This window comes from Brachyhypopomus gauderio, chromosome 7 (genome assembly GCF_052324685.1).
Source record: "Brachyhypopomus gauderio isolate BG-103 chromosome 7, BGAUD_0.2, whole genome shotgun sequence".
NCBI lineage: Eukaryota > Metazoa > Chordata > Actinopteri > Gymnotiformes > Hypopomidae > Brachyhypopomus > Brachyhypopomus gauderio.
In genome coordinates this window covers 16,957,777-16,979,342 of record NC_135217.1, presented here as the reverse complement: position 1 = coordinate 16,979,342, position 21,566 = coordinate 16,957,777, and the positions used below count along the sequence as shown (strand labels likewise).

The window sequence follows — 21,566 nt, the reverse complement described above, 5'->3', positions numbered from 1 at the left end:
GACCACAAGACACCAACCGCCACCATCAGGAGGGAGAGAGGAGCAGGGCGAGCTACCCTGAGGAGGGCAGGTGCAGCACACACACAGGTACAAACCTTGCCACACTGCCACAGAACGCAGCAGTGCCACGTTCAGCCCAGCCGTCACCGTTGGAAAGAAAAGACGACATGCGGTTAGTAGCTTTTCAGCTGTGGTGTGGGGCCCGCGTCCACATTCGACAGCGAGCGTGTGTGGATGGATGGATATGATTGGTTGAAGTTCATGGTAATGAGAGGAACGATGGTTTTTGGGTTGATGGCTTAGAGTTTGTCATGGCCACCATATGTGTGAGCTCTGTGAGAGGGCAGAGACTATTTTGGTCTGATACGTAACAGCGTGTGTGGGTGTGTAGGTGTACGTGTATGAGTGTGGAGGTGTGTGGGTGTGTAGGTGTACGTGTATGAGTGTGGAGGTGTGGGGGGAGGTGTAAGGGTGTGTAGGTGTACGTGTATGAGTGTGGAGGTGTGGGGGAGGTGTGTGAGTGTGTAGGTGTACGTGTATGAGTGTGGAGGTGTGGGGGAGGTGTGTGGGTGTGTAGGTGTACGTGTATGAGTGTGGAGGTGTGGGGGAGGTGTAGGGGTGTGTAGGTGTACGTGTATGAGTGTGGAGGTGTGTGGGTGTGTAGGTGTACGTGTATGAGTGTGGAGGTGTGGGGGAGGTGTGTGAGTGTGTAGGTGTACGTGTATGAGTGTGGAGGTGTGCGGGAGGTGTAGGGGTGTGTAGGTGTACGTGTATGAGTGTGGAGGTGTGGGGGGAGGTGTGTGAGTGTGTAGGTGTATGTGTATGAGTGTGGAGGTGTGGGGGGAGGTGTGTGAGTGTGTAGGTGTACGTGTATGAGTGTGGAGGTGTGGGGGAGGTGTGTGGGTGTGTAGGTGTACGTGTATGAGTGTGGAGGTGTGGGGGGAGGTTTGTGAGTGTGTAGGTGTACGTGTATGAGTGTGGAGGTGTGGGGGAGGTGTGTGGGTGTGTAGGTGTACGTGTATGAGTGTGGAGGTGTGGGGGAGGTGTGTGAGTGTGTAGGTGTACGTGTATGAGTGTGGAGGTGTGCGGGAGGTGTAGGGGTGTGTAGGTGTACGTGTATGAGTGTGGAGGTGTGCGGGGAGGTGTGTGGGTGTGTAGGTGTACGTGTATGAGTGTGGAGGTGTGGGGGGAGGTGTGTGGGTGTGTAGGTGTACATGTATGAGTGTGGAGGTGTGGGGGAGGTGTGTGGGTGTGTAGGTGTACGTGTATGAGTGTGGAGGTGTGGGGGGAGGTGTGTGAGTGTGTAGGTGTACGTGTATGAGTGTGGAGGTGTGGGGGGAGGTGTGTGGGTGTGTAGGTGTACATGTATGAGTGTGGAGGTGTGGGGGAGATGTGTGGGTGTGTAGGTGTACGTGTATGAGTGTGGAGGTGTGGGGGAGGTGTGTGAGTGTGTAGGTGTACGTGTATGAGTGTGGAGGTGTGGGGGGAGGTGTGTGAGTGTGTAGGTGTACATGTATGAGTGTGGAGGTGTGTGGGTGTGTAGGTGTACGTATATGAGTGTGGAGGTGTGGGGGAGGTGTGTGAGTGTGTAGGTGTACATGTATGAGTGTGGAGGTGTGGGGGAGGTGTGTGGGTGTGTAGGTGTACGTGTATGAGTGTGGAGGTGGGGGAGGTGTGTGGGTGTGTAGGTGTACGTGTATGAGTGTGGAGGTGTGTGGGTGTGTAGGTGTACGTATATGAGTGTGGAGGTGTGGGGGAGGTGTGTGAGTGTGTAGGTGTACATGTATGAGTGTGGAGGTGTGGGGGAGGTGTGTGGGTGTGTAGGTGTACGTGTATGAGTGTGGAGGTGTGGGGGAAGGTGTAGGAGTGTGTAGGTGTACGTGTATGAGTGTGGAGGTGTGTGGGTGTGTAGGTGTACGTATATGAGTGTGGAGGTGTGGGGGAGGTGTGTGAGTGTGTAGGTGTACATGTATGAGTGTGGAGGTGTGGGGGAGGTGTGTGGGTGTGTAGGTGTACGTGTATGAGTGTGGAGGTGTGGGGGGAGGTGTAGGGGTGTGTAGGTGTACGTGTATGAGTGTGGAGGTGTGGGGGAGGTGTGTGAGTGTGTAGGTGTACGTGTATGAGTGTGGAGGTGTGGGGGGAGGTGTGTGAGTGTGTAGGTGTACGTGTATGAGTGTGGAGGTGTGGGGGGAGGTGTGTGAGTGTGTAGGTGTACGTGTATGAGTGTGGAGGTGTGGGGGGAGGTGTGTGGGTGTGTAGGTGTACGTGTATGAGTGTGGAGGTGTGGGGGAGGTGTGTGAGTGTGTAGGTGTACGTGTATGAGTGTGGAGGTGTGGGGGGAGGTGTGTGGGTGTGTAGGTGTACGTGTATGAGTGTGGAGGTGTGTGGGTGTGTAGGTGTACGTGTATGAGTGTGGAGGTGTGGGGGAGGTGTGTGAGTGTGTAGGTGTACGTGTATGAGTGTGGAGGTGTGGGGGAGGTGTGTGAGTGTGTAGGTGTACGTGTATGAGTGTGGAGGTGTGGGGGGAGGTGTGTGAGTGTGTAGGTGTATGTGTATGAGTGTGGAGGTGTGGGGGGAGGTGTGTGAGTGTGTAGGTGTACGTGTATGAGTGTGGAGGTGTGGGGGAGGTGTGTGGGTGTGTAGGTGTACGTGTATGAGTGTGGAGGTGTGGGGGGAGGTGTGTGAGTGTGTAGGTGTACGTGTATGAGTGTGGAGGTGTGGGGGAGGTGTGTGAGTGTGTAGGTGTACGTGTATGAGTGTGGAGGTGTGGGGGGAGGTGTGTGGGTGTGTAGGTGTACGTGTATGAGTGTGGAGGTGTGGGGGAGGTGTGTGAGTGTGTAGGTGTACGTGTATGAGTGTGGAGGTGTGGGGGAGGTGTGTGAGTGTGTAGGTGTACGTGTATGAGTGTGGAGGTGTGGGGGGAGGTGTGTGAGTGTGTAGGTGTACGTGTATGAGTGTGGAGGTGTGGGGGAGGTGTGTGGGTGTGTAGGTGTACGTGTATGAGTGTAGAGGTGTGTGGGTGTGTAGGTGTACGTGTATGAGTGTGGAGGTGTGGGGGGAGGTGTAGGGGTGTGTAGGTGTACGTGTATGAGTGTGGAGGTGTGGGGGAGGTGTGTGAGTGTGTAGGTGTACGTGTATGACTGTGGAGGTGTGGGGGGAGGTGTGTGGGTGTGTAGGTGTACGTGTATGAGTGTGGAGGTGTGGGGGAGGTGTAGGGGTGTGTAGGTGTACGTGTATGAGTGTGGAGGTGTGGGGGGAGGTGTGTGAGTGTGTAGGTGTACGTGTATGAGTGTGGAGGTGTGGGGGAGGTGTGTGAGTGTGTAGGTGTACGTGTATGAGTGTGGAGGTGTGGGGGAGGTGTGTGAGTGTGTAGGTGTACGTGTATGAGTGTGGAGGTGTGGGGGGAGGTGTGTGGGTGTGTAGGTGTACGTGTATGAGTGTGGAGGTGTGGGGGGAGGTGTAGGGGTGTGTAGGTGTACGTGTATGAGTGTGGAGGTGTGGGGGGAGGTGTGTGAGTGTGTAGGTGTACGTGTATGAGTGTGGAGGTGTGGGGGGAGATGTATGGGTGTGTAGGTGGAGGTGGGGGGGGGGGGGGGTGTGGGACTGTGGGAGAATGGGTGGGTGCGTCTATCAGGTTATGGCATCATACTTTTTGCCAACTGAACCAACGCAGCCAAGCTCACCCCCATGTGCAGCCAAACTCCTGCTGGGCTTCTAGAGTTCTCCACCTGCATCTCTAGCTGCAGTGACTGGTGTCAGTGACTCAGAGGGGTCTGGGCTTGTTGTGTTAGTATCAAAGACATCGCAGAGAACCTGGGTCGCTCCTCCATGGGGGGTTTGGCAGAGCTGTGTACACATGTGTGTGTGTGTGTGTGTGTGTGTGTGTGTGTGTGTGTGTGTGTGTGTGTGTGTGTGCCCCTGTTGTGCGTACCTGAGGGCTTGAAGGCAATCTTGTTCTTCTTCCCTTTGATGTTGTGCCGCACAAACAAATCCTTGAGCAGGTCGCCGGCCGTGGCCCTCTTGTTGGGGTCGGGCTCAAAGCAGCGCAGTATGAAAGACTTGGCCTCAGGGGAAAGCGCCTCCGGGATCTCAGGATGGATCTTAAACATCCCGACCTATCATATAACACGAGAGAATGACATCACGGACCATGTGCTTCTCAACCGACGAATCGCTTCCATCCGTACGGGCCTTGTACCTTGAACATGGCCGCCTGCGGTTCCCCCAGCTCATGGAAGGGGGGCTTGCCTGTCGCCATCTCGATGATGGTGCAACCCAAGGACCAGATGTCCGCCGGGGCCCCATAACCTCGTGGCCCTTTATCAATGATCTCGGGGGCCATGTACTGCAGCGTGCCTGGGGAAGACAGAACACTCAAACTGCATTTGACCCAGAGACTACACCATGTGAGAAAATATGTGAAAAACCCAAATATGTGGAGAAAACAATACAGACAATGTAAACCAACAAAAACAGAACAGATGAGATACTTTGTTGATCCTGTAAATTTAGCAGCCAGATGCACAACACTGTACAGCAGTACATTATTAACAATAAGAAAATAAAGAAAAAAGATCCTAGAACCAAAACAAGCAGACAGAGAAGGGAATTAGGGATAAGATGATAAGGATGAAGGGATGAAGCCAGAAGGAGCGAGAGCGAGGGAGGTAGGGAGGAGGAGAGTGCACCTGCTCCGTGCTCCGTCGGGCAGTAATTAAACACAAACACGCTCCCACCACTGGACCTGATTACTCGGCCGCTCTCAAGTTACAACCACACAGGCAGATGTCTCATAAACAGCCTCCTCGGAGAAGCACGGTTACCTAAGCCCCCGCACCGCGCCTTTCACCTGACCTACGCTCTGACTTAACAAAGCCGCTCTAATGACCCGCTGAATGGACGTGGATGGCCAAAGGGCTCCGGTTCAGATGTGCAACGGTGGTCTGGTCAGGACCGATGCTTGCAGAGCCTTTTGTGGAAATGCTCTTACCAGGGTGGAAAAGGAGTACCAGTCACTCTGAGCTCTTCCAGCGCCAATGATCACAGCTCCTGCTGATCACATTTAGGCAGCCAAATGACATTACACCCTGAAGTCTGGCCATTCTGTGGGATATCATTTGATCAGTAAGGTCCGAAAGACTTTCCCAGGGATGTGCTCTCGCAAAACGACCGCCGTCATTTCGTTTGACCGCGGCACCTCAGCGGTGTTGTGCTTAGCCGACGGGCTCTGGCAGTACAAGAAGCATCTGGGCTGGTGAACGCGGTCACTTGCTTCATGGCGGATTGTGAAGGGTCAGTGCACGGTCAGCTGCTTAACACAGGATGGCGAGGGGTCAGCACATGGTCACTTGCTTCACACCACGCATGACTGCCAGAGGCATAACGTCAAAGAGGAAAAGGATGTGGGATGTTTCTCTGAACAAGCTAGAAAGGAGGCCTACCCGTGAAGGTCTCAGTGCAGGGGTTAACTCCGGCCAGCCTCTTAGACGTGCCAAAGTCAGAGATCTTCAGGACGCCGCTGTAGGTGTTGACCAAGACATTGTCTCCCTGGAGATAAATGCAGCATACAGACGACACAAAGCTCAGACCTAGCTGGGCTTTCAAGGGGTTGCAGCAGGACTTTTGGATCAACACCTCAGCCCGATTACCTTAATGTCCCGATGGACGATCTGATTTTCGTGCAAGTAACGTAGCCCTTCAAGGATCTGGCGGGTGTAGAAGATGATGGTGGCCTCCTTCAGAGGGCCCCACTTTGAACGGAGCAATGCTGATAGACTCCCTGAGGGTGGAGCCACAGAACACCACCACAACATACACCACAACATACATACATATATACATATACACATGTACATATATATATATATATATATATATATATATATATATATATATATATATATATATATATATATATATATATATATATATATATATATATATACACACACACTGTCTATGAAGGAACTTGTAGCCTACAGGTCTAGCTATTGAGTTGGTGCACCTACTAAAACTGGCAACTGTGTGTGTGTGTGCAGAGTAACAGAACACACACACACGCACGCACCCACATACCTCCAGGAACCTGTTCCATAAAGATCTTGATGTATCCGTCCTCAGACACCGAGCCCAGGTACTGGACGATGTTTCTGTGCTTTAGGTATTTGTGCAGGGCTATCTCCTCATGCAGAGGCTGGGAGTACCTGCATGCACAACACCGGTAATCAGTCACAGGAAGACGGCACGGCTTCAGCTCCGACCACAAGGGGGCGCTGCTCTCACCTGCTGTCCCTCTCGGGGATCTCCTTGATGGCGATGCGCACCTGGTTGCTAAGGTCCCTGCCGGCGTACACCACCCCGTACGTGCCACGGCCGAGCACCACCCTGTCACCGTTCTCGTCATAGTCGTACTCGTACTGCAACACAGGTGGGGTCCGAGGGGTCAAAGGGCGAGTGGTAGGGGCGTGAGGGGTCAGAGGGCGAGAAAGCTCGGGCTGGATCTCACCTCGAGGGTGTCGCCGTCTCCTTCTCCCTCCAGTTCCACGGCATTTCCCGTCCCATCGGTGATCACCTCCTTCACCATGGAACAGAACCTGATGTGATGGCGGAGAGAAGGTTGTCCTCAAGACCAGGGTACTCAAACCAGCATCACACCAATGTTCTCACCAGCGTCCATTAGGAGTATGTCTGAGCATATTTATGTTTCTGTCTTTCATCTGACATTTTGACTGTAGCAAGCCGTCAGCACATATATGAGTTTTCATAAGACATGTTTCTGAGGTGTGTTGTGGTGATGTTTGCAGTGGAAGCCACCTGCCACACTGGTCTTCAGTGGAGAAGTAGATCTGAAAATCATCTGAGTTATCGTGCACATACAGGAAACAGCAGCGCTCATCAAATTTGGAGATGCTGGATGGAGAGAAATAACGTTATTATGGTGCAGATAGATGACCCTGGAGCCAGTGAGCTAGGGCTAAGAGGACTGAGACCTCAGGAGAGACGATGCTGAACACATGTGCAAAAGCCACAGCCAGGGGAGAAGCAAAAATAAACACACACTCACACACTTTGTCTCTCTCACATACACAGAGGGGAGAGAGGGAGAGAGAAAGACAGAGCAAACAGCCCTCACCTGATCCCTTTGATGGATGATGCAGTGAAGTTCCATTCATGGATGCCTTTCTGGACAGAGAACATTCAGAAACAGACAGATAAAGGGAATGCTTGAAAGCTATTAGTATGCTGTTCGGTGTGTGTGTGTGTGTGTGTGTGTGTGTGTGTGCTGCAGACCGTTTCAGCAGGAGACACGTGCCAGATAGACACATTCTTCTCCTCCGCTTCACTGTTGATGGACACATAAGAGGGTTGGTACACTTTGGTCGGCTCCAGAATCAACACCTTCACAATGTAAAGAGAGATAACATGGTTACAGGGTAATGTTGGAGAAGCCAGACACGGACTCTTGCTGTGTGTGTGTGTGTCTTTCCCCATCTGCTAAGTGCCAGGGCAGTACCGGGAAACGCAGGCCGTTGGTGGTCCCCTGTGTGGCCTCCACAATGATGTCCATCCAGAAGTTGAGTCTCTCTCTCTGAGGAGAGTGCTCTGTGTTCTGCTTCTTGAAGTGCTGGATGAGTTTGAGGTTCTGCACCACTGACCGCAAATACCTGAGAGAGGAGCAGGGGGGCGGATGCCAGTCAGAGGCAGCAAGCTCGTGTTTTATTAAACATCCTGGCTTTTCTGGATCGTGCGAAGATAGCTCCACAATTCGAGGGTTTGACAGCAACTCCGAAGCTTCTGGTTTGGGGTTTTGGTGCAGGCCACTTACCAGATAGGAGGTTTGAGTTTGAAGAGCTTCTCCGCAGCCTGCACTGCTTTGGGGATGTCATTGGCCAGCATGCTGACCGTAAAGAACTGGCCCACATCCCAGTAATTATTCATCTTTTCCAGGCTACCCTTACGGCCCAGAAGACTGTTCAGCCTGACGCCTGAGAGAGCGAGAGAGCGAGAGGAAGAGAGAAGGCGAGAGCTGTGAAGCCAGAGTTGTTCAATTATGCCGAAAAAAGATAAAACAAAGGGAAAGGAAGAGATGAAAGATGGAGAACAGAAGCTGACCTATCTTCCTGAGTTCAATGGAGCTCTCAAACTGTTGTCCAGCCACGATGAGCAGCACGGCCAGGTTGATGCCCGAGTAGAGCGTGGGCTGCAGCTCAAAGCCCTTCCTGTACCTGATCACCCAGACGCAGCAAACCAAACAACCGCTACACTTTAACGTCATCGAGAGGAAAGGACCCCTTCAAACGCAGCTTGCGGGAGCATGCCGGAAGTGAGACGGGCGAGTTTCGGCCGCTCTCACCACTGAATGGCGTTGTCTCGGCTCTTGGTGTCTTTGCAGTCGGAGTCCAGGAAGACGTCCTTGTAGATGCGGCCGCACAGGCAGAACATGTCCGGGGCGGGGTGCTCGCACGACTGAAGGACTTGCAGCATCACACGCAAGGCCTGCTCCCGGTCACCAGGGCTGTTTCTCCTGCGCACGCACACATCCTAGTTAGTAGCAGGCAAAGTGACCGGTGTGTATACAGCACATCACTTTTAGAACGAGCTTCTGTAAACATTTGCAATTGCCTGTTGAGAGCAAAGGCGTAGTGGAACTGGATCATAGGCTGATTGGCCAGATCACAGGTCGGCAACATCTCAAGGGTCTGCACCAGCTTCACCATGGCATCGTAATCCTGAAATGCAGTGGAGGAAAGCAGGGCTCACCTGTGGGTCCTCTAGCATTCAGCATTCGTTAAAGAGAGCAGATGCCCCTCATTACTGACCCAGTCTGCCAACATACCTGTATGTCTCTATAGGAGAAGAGCAGATTCATGACGATATCCTGGGTGAGAACCTCGGTGTTGTCAATGCGGAGCTTGATTCGAGACAGCTCCTTGGCCAGCTCCTCCCCCTGATACTTGTCTCGGGCCTTTCGGATATCATTCAGTAGAGTGTCTTTGAACGAGGCGCTACAAAGAGTGAGAGTGAAGGATGAGAGGCCCTTCATGCAGGCCTAGGTACACAAAGTTTCTCTGAGTGGACTTCAGCCAGGCCTCAGGAGCCTTCTTCAGTTCACAGGGATAGCATGTAGTGGCTTATACAGCTAATATGGTCCATATGAAATGACAAGCTCAGCCGAGGGTCCCACAGCTCCTCTGTGTGATGTCCCATTTCACCGTGAGATTGGTGCATGTGGGCGTGGCTGAGAAAACACGGGCACTCTGCAGGATTGAAACAGGACTCCACCATCAATACAGGACAAATGGGGAGCTATATGTGAACCAAAGAACCTTTAAAGTAAGAGTACTGACTGTTGCCTAATTCCTGCAACAGAACTGACTGTTGTCTAACACTATACATATCTGTGTTTGTAAGTACGCATGCAAGTCCCTTTAGTTCCTTTCCTATAACAAGCCCGTTTATGAGGCGTTGGTGTCACTTTTTACAACAATAAAAATAAAACAATGGGCGAGTGTTTACAGCTATTTTATGGTCAGTGTTGATATGGCGTTTTTGCACCTGAAGGTTTGTGACACTTCCAACCACTTCAGTTTCAGAATCCACTTAGCATAGTGATTACTTGGCTGTTGCGAAACTACATTGCATGCTAAAATCTGAAAGCAGAGCTTGCGTCAGAACTCTTCTACCATCTTATAACTATCTGTATTAGGGCATCGCTGTGTGGGAACTCAGTGTGGATATTCACCTTATTGGCCTTTTTGTGATGAAATAGAAATATTTCATAATGATGGTATTTTCTATGTAAAATCAAAGAACAGCCTTGTTTTATTGAACAGTTCCTAGCAGCTGTACAAGCTAAACACAAACCATATAGAATCTGATGTACTATATAGTCAACAAATATATATATAAATTAATTGATATTTTAACTATACTTGTGCTTTACCCCCATTTAAATATTTAAATAACCTTTTTGTCTTGTAATCTCATTTAATAAACGCTAATTTTCCAGCATTGCACTCATGTCTCATGACAGTGTGTGGGGGAGGATCCATGAGCTTCCTGTTGGCAGCAATCGCACAGGAGCTCTGATCAGAGCCGACCGAGGCTGCGCGCCGTGGCGGGCCATGTGATGGGCCGTGTGATGGGCCGTGTGACGGGCCGTGTGATGGGCCGTGTGACGGGCCGTGTGATGGCAGCCGTGCGCCTCTCGGCCACGTCGCCCAGCAGCAGCGTACCAGGAGGTGACGTGGATGTCTTTGAGCAGACTGACGAAGCGGTCCACCAGCGGCACACACAGGGGCCCCAGAAGGTTGTCCCAGCTGGGCTGCATGTACTCGGACGCCCGCCGCTGTGCCACGTTCTCGCAGCAGATGTACTCGTGGTTGGGCGTCATGACGTAGGGGATGAAGTAGTAGTTCCCACTGGAGGCCTGCAGGGGGCAGTGGACAAACACGTGAGCTTCTTGCCTGCAGCATTCAAGACTGCACCTGCATGCTACAAATTCACAGCACACCAAACCAAACTGGGACGACTGGGAGTGTTTTATTAAACATCTTTCAGCAAAGTTCTGCCTCCCGATTTTCCGAGAGTTCCTCCGGCAGCCGTCTCATTCAAGGATCTTCTCTTGTGCCCTGGAAGCTGTCCTGACCCACATCATGTCTGAGAGTCATGTACAATCTCAAGACTTCACCGCATATGCCACACATACCCTCTGTGGCACTGCAGCACATACGGCTACAGAATAATGTTTTTAACAAAAATTTTATCGATAATTATTATTGTAATTACAAAACAATAACAATAAAAATGCTACTAATAGAATGTTCCACTCCATAATTGATCTCAAAAGTGAGAAGGAGCGCTTGAAGTGTAAACCTTTATTCCATGTCATTACTCTTCATCTCATGCATCGTGCGTCCCTTTCGCGTGCACCATGCATTTCTGCACATGTGTAGGCAGGCCTAGTGGAGCTCAAAGGCGAAGCCCCATGTTTCACTGTTCATCCCTGCCATGACCTTTGGCCACAGGGTCACAGGGTCGCCAGCATGCACCGCAGAGGGGCGCTACCTACTTTATTCCTCAGACCGGAGCCGCGATACTCCGGAGGCAACTGCACCCACGGAAAGCCTACGGTAACGGACCTGTGGGTCTACTCCAGGCCAACACACGGGAGAGAGAGAGAGAGAGGGTGAGGGGCAAAAAGAGGAGAAGAAAGACACGCACACAGGTGATCCATGAGAAATAAAGGAGGATGGGTAACACAGTAGAAGGGAGACAAAGAGAGAAACTACAAGCAACCCATAGAGAAAGGGAATGGGGAGAAGAAACGGAAGAGTGCTTTAATGGACCGAACAAGACCGAGCGCCTCAGCGCCTTTGTTGTGTCGCTGCTACAGCGTTCTCGAACACTGAAATAATCCTCTCGTTGTCTCTGTTTCTGGAAGCAGCTGGTTTTGTAAGGGGGTCTATTTAAAGGCAGTGGCTACTAGGTCAGACCTCTGGAATCAGCCAGCTTCTCCCACAACAATGCTAGCACCTCATCCACTGATGCGTCTAGACACAGAAGCAGGCGTCCAGCAGGCACAGACTTTTGGGGAGAGGCTCAGCACACCTCCAGGCTCTCGAGCCCATTTAGAGTGTATCAATACACTACGTGTGAAAGCGCGGGAGATGCCCTCTGTGCTGTGCACATGCAGCTTCAGCCATGACGGCTATTTTAGGGCACTGACACAGAGCAACAAATAACACCCGAGCATACAGTGTGCTGGCAACAAGAAAGCTCCAGGAATAGCCACACTGCACCGAATGGTATTTTTCCTAACACCCATACAGGAGTCAAGACAACAGCCTGGTAACACACCATGCTGAATCTTCGAGACTTTGTTTTGTGTACCTCCATGAATTAAGTCTGGCATTAGTCTGTTTCCCTCGGTTGTATTTAGCTGGTCACATTATGCAGCCCAATCTGGAATTAATGATTTGAAACACTGTTACAGACAGAAGCACAGAAGAAGACGTAATGCCCTGGAGAATGTCTAGAATGTGTCTGGAGGTTAAACGCTGCTATATTACTGGCTGTCGCAGAAAGGACAAGCGCACCTAATAGGTGGACGAGAAACTGCAGCTCTCTGATTTGACGGTTTCCTGAATGGGAGGTTTTGGGTTTTGCTCTTCTCCTTAGCAAAGCCCAGAATGATTAGGTGTTGTGGCGTGATGGTGACCTGAAAGCTCAAAGATCCCACCCCCTTATTTTAAATCTCAGCTCCCATGACAGCAACCATGTGACTTTAGCCTTGCAGAAAAAACAAAAGTCACTCTGATTTGATACTTACTGTGTTCTTCTGAGCCACCATGTCCTTAAGGAAAAGAAAAAGAACAAACATTACTCATCCAATAGTGTTACACGTCACCTGAAGATCCTCACGTGCACTCGTCCGTTTGTTCGATATGCTGGCGACCACGCAGGACGCGGACGGGTGCAGCTAATCCCTTGAGGTCTTGAAGTACAGTACAAACTGCAGCGTGTTCTGATTGGGGTCCAGACACGCAGGGCCTGGCCACTACGGGGCATTCCTCACCCGCTTCTCTGTAGCGGCTCGGCTGTGAGCAGCTGCCCGAGCACGCCATGCTCGCACTTAGACCCAGCACATGCCGTCTAGGGCCAGGCTGATCCATGGTTACAAGCCCAGAGAAGTCAACACCTCCTGGGCTGGAAATAGCTGGAAGGCCCCCTGGTTGTGGAGGGCTCTCTTGCTAAAATGCTGGGAATGTGTGTAATGATTTATTACGCACTGACAAGACGTCAGCGCTCTTTCTGTAAACAATTGGTCTTGGTGGACTCCATATGGGACACAAGAGAAGACGCTCTCATATGCTGAAGTCTAATGATGCTTTCTGGGAGGTTCTGAGTGGAACGAATGCTCCAGCACAGTTATTTCACCACAGAATTAGACCGAAACAGTGTTAGCCTTCCACAGGGTGCTTTATGAGAGGATACCAAAAGCTGTGTTGTGTTACAAACAGAAAAGTAAAAATAAAGTGGATGCTTTTGTGTGCACAAGTGGGTGCACGTGTATGTGTGCATGTGTGTGCATGAATGCACACCTCACCTTCAGTGACTGTGCTGTGTCTGGGTCCGTGTCATGGTAAAGGATGACGTTGTTGGCCATGTCGAAGCTCTCACGCACGCCCAGATGGTAAAAGAGTGATGGTTGTCTGAACACATCACTCATGTCCACGACTGCAATGTCTACAAACACGCAAGGTGAGAGTGCTATGAAGCCCACCACAGGACTTATCACACTGTGCATAAAGAGGGCAGTCCACGTTGTTTCAACAGTTCCCCATAAAACAACGTACACTAAAAGGAATGTCTTTACGGAAATTACCAACCGATCCTAACTACGCACGTGTGCCTCCCGTGCTCAGATGAAGTCAGCCAGGACAAAACAAATGATAATGTCAACTTCAGCCGCAGTCTTTTTGGGTTTCAACGCAGATAACACATGATGTTTTTAGCACACCTTGTTGCCGTCATATGATGACACAGCAGCGTAATGACTGGGGGTGATCGATTAGAACACGCTCAATGTTTGCCTTTAGAATCATAACCCCACAGAACATGTACATTCACTTCATATTCAGACCATACGTAAGACAAATGATTTGCACATTTGCACATCTTAATAATACAAATTAAGCAGACTACATATTTTTCAATATTTCTTATGGATTTTGTGATTTTTCTTATGCAGTAGAAGAAATGCTATAAAATAATTTCCAGAAAAACCTTTGTACCAACAAATAAATCAGTACATTTCAATTTATCTAGATTACCAGAGCCTAATCTAGTTCCTGCTAGAGCCACTGACAGTTGACCACAAGGGAGAAATCCTGCAATGTGGCATACTAACCCAAATTACAGTATGCACACAAAACTCTGCTGTCGTCACCAATTGTTGAACGCTTATAGCGTGCACGGCAGTACAACTATGGAATATCAGGCCTTAATTCTGCCTGCAACGGATGAAATGCTAATCCTGACTTCTTCTGTCTGACTTACTCTCTGACATTGTCTTCAGTCAGCACTTATTTCTAGAAGGTATTTTCAAAAGTTCACAAAAACAACATTGGATATGTTTTAAGCCATATTTTAAACCATATTTTAAGCCATGGTTTGTTGTATTATATTTTAAACCTCCGTTTGATGTGCGAGTTGCAACCAATTGCAGATTACCGCTGCACAAAACAATCCCAACGTTTACATACATTAGGTGAGTCATTTGTCTTCATGCAAAACATGTTCAGCACCTAGAGGCTAAAGCTTCAAGTTCACACACGTGCGTCTGATTCAAAAGAAAATGTGGTTACTTTTTGCACGAAAGCTTCTAGGGAACAGCTGCGCGATTTCCAGGAGAGAACTGTTGTAATGCGTGAGGATTTCAGCAGGTCAGGACATGTCTATTCACACACAGCACTGCAAAAATGCAGACTAAACTTTTGCACCGATATTAATTCAAGTGTAGCACATTAAAGCAAAGTTTGACCACACATGAGATGGTAGTAAACTCACCTGCATCATAGAACGTGTCCAGCACGGACGTTTCCCCGAAGTCCAGTCGTCCGAAGGTCACGGTGGTCAGTATTGCGCTCTCCGCATCGCACGCGCGTTGGAGACATTGCAAAGCACCGGACTCCGGGCTGTTGGCGGCCACCGCCTTCAGTCCATCGTTCAGCACGTAAACGGCCCGAAGAGACCGCTGTTTGCTCACCGGGCTGGGGCTGGTGACCTCGCTTCTCTCTACGGCCGTCATGGAGATACCAGCGGTGTGGTCTCCGCTCTCCCCCGCTTGGTTTGACATGACCTCCATAGCGCGCCTCCGACGATGGGTTCTGGTTTTGTTCTCCGGAGCCTGCCTTGGTTAATAAATGCTGACTAACCAAAGTGGTCCAGTACGCCCCTGCCCCCGAGAGAGGGGCTGCCACTCACGCCCGATTAAACGTGTGCTCATCACTAGTATTTGCAGCACAGGTGATGTTTGGTGTCGACCCAGTCCAGTCTAGTCCCGTCTTCAGTTTGGCCTTCCAAAAAGAGGAAGAGGGCCTTCAGAGTTATGTAATTAGGAAGAAGCAGCTCACTATCTTACGCTGCATTTAAAGTGTCGGCACTGACTTACCGCACTTCTTGTGGCTTGGCACAAAGAACGCTTATTTCTTTCAGGAAAAGTTGAACTCGGAATAATAATCTCTCCGTTTTTTCTTCCAACCCGAGGCGTAGTCCATGTTGCAGCCTCTTCTCTAGTTCTTCTAAATCTATTTAAAAGTGCATTTGAACACGGAGCACACCGGCAACAGTGTCTCTTAGCTGAGGTGCTTCTCTAGTGTCGGATCCCTCCAGAGGTGTTGATGTTCAACCTAATCGGTGCAGATGTCTAAATATAAAGCGCTCGTTTTATAGGCGCGTGCCACTGTGCACGCGGAGAAAGTTATTTCTGTTGGGGCGCGCGCGCCTGAACGGCTCGTCCCGTTTCGCCGGGTTGCTGCACCTCCACCACTATTTAATCCGTCCCTTTTTAAGACTTTTCAGCCTATGGACTTCATTTTTCACCGCCTTTATTTTTTGCTGCAACCAGTTTTAGCATACATAGGAAGGCCGGCAGGCAGATTACCACACAGCCTTTTCTTTTCCTTCACTTTATTATTCAGTTTTTCTGTCGTCTCATATGATTTGAAACTCCTTTATGGATAGAAGCACTAAATATGATATACTGATCTGAACCAGCCCCTCAACAAACTACCCCTCATACTGACGTCATTCCTCTACCCACCCCCTTATGTGCTTTCATTTATCCCGCCATCCTTTAGGAATCCACTGATTTTCACATTTTTAATGTTAAACTATAACCACCATACATGATAGACCCAAGAGCTGACCCAAAGCACTAAACTGCATTTTACACTAATCTATCACTGCTACACAATTGTTCATCTCCTCACCCTACAATTGAAAATAATTAGTTAAAAATGTTTTTATTTTTTTTATGTAGATCCATTAAACCTAATATAAACAATCAATTTGTGATACAGATCACATATTTATGTTTCATATTTATAGCTACAGTGATTGTGAGTTCATGAAGTCAGTGTTCATGCTGTTATTATAGGCGTTAGTGGGATGACTCAAAGTTTGTTACACCTTTCTTATGTTTCTCCTGTAATCTTTGCCAAAGGTATTTCTGACACTGATCTATTAAAAAAATAGTTCACAGCAAATCCTGTTAAATCTGGTCTCCATCCTTGAATTATACATCAAATTTCCCTAGTTTCCATATGTAGTAACGCCTAGATTCACCTCTAACATTATTAAAAACATTGCTCTATTACAAACACCTTGTAGAATGTAGCCCATCTGTTGCTACGTGCAGTGTGTTAACCACTCTCCATCTTTGATGACTGTTCATTTTGTTGACATCAAAACCTCCACATCCCTGCTGTGCCTGATAAACTCATAGCAGTACAACAGCCAGTGCCATGTCAGTTTGACTGCTGTGGTGACAGGATCCAGCCACCTATTTAACACCCAGTCTGCTGTGGTCCTGTGGTCACAAACGTGAAGGACGTGGCTGACAGACCAGTGTAGGGACAGATGGGTTAGAGGCTTGAACTCTGCAGCTATAGGAGATGTTTACCTCATAAAATGGCCTGTTTCTGTTAACCTGGTTGGTGAGTGTAATGTCCCCATGAAAAAAGTGTAAGTGAGACTTGCCATTAAGGTGCCTGACTGACACATTTGGCTCACATTAATGAGAGGGCTAAAAGGTCCATAGTGTCCAGTGGGTGTGTTAATAGTTCTGGCTTTTCTTCCAGGTTCTGTTCCAGCTCCAATCCAGTGGCGTTTTAGACTCAGTCCTGCGGCATCTACAAACTGAACTCATACCTCACACACTAATATCATTCACAGAGGAGCCCTGGATGGTCACCCCATCCCAGGTTTATCTCCCTCCTCACACACACACACACACACACACACACACACACACACACATACAAAAAACGCCCCCTCCCCCCGTGTCTCCATCTCCTGACAGCAGGCTGGAGCAGGCTGTTCCACCTCAGCCCTGCAGAGATACAGAACCATCTGCAAGTGTCACCGGGCAGCAGGTAGACTAGTGCGGCCACTATACACACAGCCAGGACAATAAAGAGCAGCGGAGTGTTATGGGTTCATCTAAGTGCACGTGTCTCGCATTCAGAACAGTGAATGGCAGGGGGACTGTACACAATGACGTTCAGTGTGTGTGTGTGTGTGTGTGTGTGTGTGTGTGTGTGTGTGTGTGTGCGTGTAGTGATTTATGGAAAAGGACTGGGTGAACTCTGAACAACCTGATGCTCAGATCAATGCATTAAACCTGCCTTCAAATATCTGAACTTCAGTGCATGACACGATCTCCTTTTATTGCATTGTAACTTAAACCTTATTAAGTTAATAAAACTTCATCTAAATAATTTTAACTGCAGGAAGAAGTGACCAACTAGGTTAATCCATCTGGTTGTACTGATCTCAGATTAAACAGTCTGGCCAATCAAAGTCCTGGATTTATTTGTACTTCTGCATCGTGGTATTAAGAATATGTCTAAATTATTGGACGAACTCAAGAAGATTAAGGGTGATTCACAAACTGACCTACAAATCATTTTGGCATATTCTTTTTTTAATAAAATTTGCACACATAAATGCATTTTAGTACATTAAAATATAAAAGTATATATATATATACTTTCTCAAAAGAAGAAACAGCATCAGGAAAACAAAACGTGAGTTTTCTCATTGTCGTCACTGACAAGACAGAAAGAGAAGATATGAGTTTAGAATACTCCAAACATACAAGGCCTCGGTGTGGGGTAACCGTAGTAATAGCACGATGTGCACATTTAGACACGCCCACTAGAATAATGAGAAAAAAGCCATAAAGGTGAGGCAAAGAACGTAAGGTGAACCATACTGAAGTCAAAACAGCTTCGCCTTCACTTTTGCTAATGTGCTGAGATTCCCCATCAAAAGCAGTACCACCAAACCATCAGGGTGACTGGAAACTCACCAGTATTAATAGTTTTTGCAGACTGCCAGTTCACCACTGTGGCAGAAGCCATCACCTGTCACATGACCAGGGTTAAGCCACGCCCAGGAACTCGGGCGTGTTTGCTCTTAGTCCATGCACTACATAAAAAAAGCCTACTAAAATAAAATAACATCAGACAAACATAACGGGGGGATGCTGGAAGAGGGAGGAAGAGTTTGTCGTTTTCTCTATGCTGTTGTTCTTGGGAGTTCTCGTTCATTTTTTTTTCTTTTGGCACAAATTAGTTTGGCTGCAGCTCGGGGTTGAACGTTAACCAAACGTTGGGGTCGTACATCCAGCTCGAGTGGGTTCATTTGGATATGAGTTTCTTTATGTGTTCTACATCCATCTGGAACACAGGAAGAGGATAACAAGTTACCTAGGTTACCTGCATGGCTACGACCTCACACCCATCGATCTTTCAAAAGTGTGCAGGTGCAAGGAGACCTCCGGCCACAGGGGGGCGCTGCTCGCTGCCACTCACCTGCAGGGACAAGCGGATCTTCTTCTCCTCGTCCAGCTCGCTCACTAACTGCTTCATCTCTTGCCTTGCAGAGCAAAGGAAACGAAAAAACCGGCAAAGGAATTAGCATCCAGCGGCTCGTTACAGGTCAGAACCTGGCAAAGGTCTGCTAACAAGCCCCGTGTCCAGGTGAACACACCTGTGCTGGCTCTTCATCAGCTCCACAGTGGCGCGCAGGTCTCGCAGCTGCACCTTCAGCTCATCCAGTGTGGGCGAGCCCTGCTCACCCTTCCCCCGGGCCTCCATGGAGGGGGAGTGGGGCCTCACGGCGGCGCTGCCGACCTGGGCTGGGAGGAGGGAGGCCGAGCTGGGGCTGGAAGACGCGGGGATGATCAAGGGCTTGGGAGGCAGAGCGGACTTCTCAGGGGTCTGGAGGGGGAGCACAAGCAGGCGGACGCCGGTTTCAGAGGGATGTGGCTTTCAATAGTATAACGGTTAGTTCTGATTTTTCCTCACTGGTCTCGGTATCTGTGTGTGTGAGTGTTTCTTGGCTAGGCTGCCCCCTCGTGGTGGGATGGGGATCTGCAATAGCGCATGATGAGAGAGGAGTGGTTCTGGGAATACCGTTATGACAGGCACTGCCTTGGGCACCTTCCTCGAGCTGTCCAGTGATCTGGGAGTGAAAGAGTCCTCCTCTTTAACCTTCTCCTTCTCTCTCTTCTCCTCTTCCGGAGTGGATGCCTCTAGGAGGTCAGGACTAGAGAGAGAAGACTGAGGAGGAGGAGGAGGAGGAAAGAGGAAAGAAAGAGCGAGTGACCGAGAGAGATAAAGAAACAGAAATGAATTCCATCTAGTCTAGGATCAAAATGCTTACGGAAGCAATATGAAAAAGCTCTGGGGTGTGTGCATGTGTGTGTTCCCATGTGAGAGAGAAAATCAGTGTGTGTGTGTGTGTGTGTCAGCGAACTCACAGATGCGAAGATCTGTGAGCGCGGCCGGCGGTCCATCACACGCGGCCTGGACGTCGTTGGGTGGTTGAGCTTCTCTGTGGAGGAGACGATGGAGTCGAAGTCGTCCACATCTTCTCCACCCAACACAGTCACACACACACACACACACACACAACACACACACACACAACACACACACACATGCATACACATGGAACAACACATGCAAGAACAGATGGAACACAATCACACAACCCCCACCACACACACACACACACACACACACACACACACACACACACACACACACACACAATGTCACCAGATATAAGTGGATGTGAACAGACATGGTTATATATGAGGGTGGTAATATGATTTACGGTATGATCACCAATGGAGAACACAGTGAGACACAATATATGTGGTTTAAGCAACAGCATGTCCATCATGTCTGACTCACCCGTGTCATTAGGTTTGTCGGACTGGTTCCGGTCCGGAGTGAAACCGGGACTGTCACTCCTGTGTGGCCAACAGAACACAACAGAGAGCTTATCTTGTGCAGTTTTCTGAATTCTCTGTGTATATCCTGTGTTTTCCTGATGATGTGTAATGGTGAGAGGACGTGCGAGGGTGTGTGAGGGTGTGTGTGAGGGTGCGTGAGGGTGTGTGAAGGTGCGTGCGAGGGTGTGTGAGGGTGTGTGAGGGTGTGTGAAAGTGCGTGTGAGGGTGCGTGAGGGTGTGTGAGGGTGTGTGAGGGTGTGTGAAGGTGCGTGTGAGGGTGCGTGAGGGTGTGTGAGGGCGTGTGAGGGTGTGTGAGGGCGTGTGAGGGTGTGTGAGGGTGCGTGAGGGCATGTGAGGGTGCATGTGAGGGTGTGTGAAGGTGCGTGTGAGGGTGTGTGAAGGTGCGTGACGGTACGTGAGGGTGCGTGAGGGCGTGTGAGGGTGCGTGAGGGCGTGTGAGGGTGCGTGAGGGCGTGTGAAGGTGCGTGAGGGTGCGTGACGGCGTGTGAGGGCGCGTGAGGGCGTGTGAAGGTGCGTGGCGGTGCGTGAGGGCATGTGAGGGTGTGTGAAGGTGCGTGACGGTGTGTGAGGGTACGTGAGGGTGCGTGAAGGTGCATGTGAGGGTGCGTGACGGTGTGTGAGGGTACGTGAGGGTGCGTGTGAGGGTGCGTGAGGGTGCGAGACTGACTGGATGTTGGGCATGGCGGGTCGCTCCGGTCTCTCGGGGCGTTTGGGCGGCAGGGTCGAGGGGCGGCTCAGGGAGTTGTTGTTCTTCGGGGGCAACGGCTTCTTTGGAGGCACAGCGGGCAGGGCGGGCTTCTGGATCTCTGCCAGTTTTATCTCCTCACCTACACATCATCATCATCATCATCATCAGTCATCCGTATAAGAAGATGATCACTGAGAGGATGTGATCTGCTATGAGTGGCGTGGAGAAGCCAAAATGTCGCGTCGGGTTTGTGGTTTAGCAAAAACAGATCAAACAGGAAAGGAAAGTTGTAACAGCCATGAAAGAAGCCTTATTTCTACAACACGGAAACAAGAGTCTCCCACACTGTGCCAGTCCCTCTTTAGCACCTTTCACACACACACACACACACACACGCACACACACACGCACACACACACACACACACACACACACACACACACACACACACACACACAAAGACGCAGCTGTATTTCGGCAGTGTTATAGCAGTCAGAGCAGAAGCTGAGGGGAGGGCGGTGTTAGGGAGAGAGGGGTGGGGTTAGGAAGGGAGGGGGCGGAGTTAGGGAGGGAGGCTGGACTTGCTGAGCCTTCCTCCACCCCTCAGCTACCTTTCTCCTCCGTTCGCTGCGGGAGGGACTCCGGACGCTCGGGGGGCACCTTTTTAACCTCCGGCTTTTTGTCTGGAGAGTGGCAGACACAGCGCAGTCAGGAACGCAGGCCTGTGGTACGGCCGGATGACGGGCGGCAAATGGGCGGGCCAAGGGCGGATGACGGGCAGCAAATGGGCGGGCCAAGGGCGGATGACGGGCAGCAAATGGGCGG

The 21,566-nt window shown here is 50.0% G+C and overlaps 2 protein-coding genes across 8 annotated transcripts in view; both read right to left on the bottom strand.

Moving 5' to 3' along the window:
* map3k15 (mitogen-activated protein kinase kinase kinase 15) overlaps nt 1–15,514 on the bottom strand; it is a 26,439-nt gene extending 10,925 nt beyond the window's left edge. For 2 of the 5 annotated variants that reach the window (XM_077012146.1, XM_077012148.1), the window contains exons 1-21: nt 15,176–15,509; nt 14,572–15,080; nt 13,109–13,248; nt 12,332–12,355; nt 10,236–10,429; nt 8,837–9,005; nt 8,623–8,729; nt 8,354–8,524; nt 8,113–8,225; nt 7,826–7,985; nt 7,514–7,664; nt 7,291–7,398; nt 7,133–7,182; nt 6,814–6,909; nt 6,506–6,593; nt 6,283–6,416; nt 6,076–6,203; nt 5,649–5,779; nt 5,442–5,547; nt 4,199–4,356; nt 3,932–4,115 (exon numbers count right to left, since the gene is read on the bottom strand). In XM_077012146.1, the coding sequence (XP_076868261.1) occupies nt 3,932–4,115; nt 4,199–4,356; nt 5,442–5,547; nt 5,649–5,779; nt 6,076–6,203; nt 6,283–6,416; nt 6,506–6,593; nt 6,814–6,909; nt 7,133–7,182; nt 7,291–7,398; nt 7,514–7,664; nt 7,826–7,985; nt 8,113–8,225; nt 8,354–8,524; nt 8,623–8,729; nt 8,837–9,005; nt 10,236–10,429; nt 12,332–12,355; nt 13,109–13,248; nt 14,572–14,869 (2,710 nt within the window). In that variant the 5' untranslated portion in view covers nt 14,870–15,080; nt 15,176–15,509. Of the gene's footprint in view, nt 1–3,931; nt 4,116–4,198; nt 4,357–5,441; nt 5,548–5,648; nt 5,780–6,075; nt 6,204–6,282; nt 6,417–6,505; nt 6,594–6,813; nt 6,910–7,132; nt 7,183–7,290; nt 7,399–7,513; nt 7,665–7,825; nt 7,986–8,112; nt 8,226–8,353; nt 8,525–8,622; nt 8,730–8,836; nt 9,006–10,235; nt 10,430–11,071; nt 11,150–12,331; nt 12,356–13,108; nt 13,249–14,571; nt 15,081–15,175 lie in introns of all 5 variants that reach the window. The other 3 variants (XM_077012147.1, XM_077012144.1, XM_077012145.1) reach the window with 3 other exon arrangements.
* Nucleotides 15,515–17,692: 2,178 nt separating this feature from the next.
* sh3kbp1 (SH3-domain kinase binding protein 1) overlaps nt 17,693–21,566 on the bottom strand; it is a 39,217-nt gene continuing 35,343 nt past the window's right edge. For 2 of the 3 annotated variants that reach the window (XM_077012140.1, XM_077012143.1), the window contains 8 exons: nt 21,353–21,424; nt 20,721–20,880; nt 19,992–20,050; nt 19,553–19,662; nt 19,206–19,352; nt 18,781–19,010; nt 18,603–18,666; nt 17,693–18,467 (listed from right to left, as the gene is read on the bottom strand). In XM_077012140.1, the coding sequence (XP_076868255.1) occupies nt 18,429–18,467; nt 18,603–18,666; nt 18,781–19,010; nt 19,206–19,352; nt 19,553–19,662; nt 19,992–20,050; nt 20,721–20,880; nt 21,353–21,424 (881 nt within the window). In that variant the 3' untranslated portion in view covers nt 17,693–18,428. The remainder of the gene's footprint in view (nt 18,468–18,602; nt 18,667–18,780; nt 19,011–19,205; nt 19,353–19,552; nt 19,663–19,991; nt 20,051–20,720; nt 20,881–21,352; nt 21,425–21,566) is intronic. The other variant, XM_077012141.1, reaches the window with a different exon arrangement.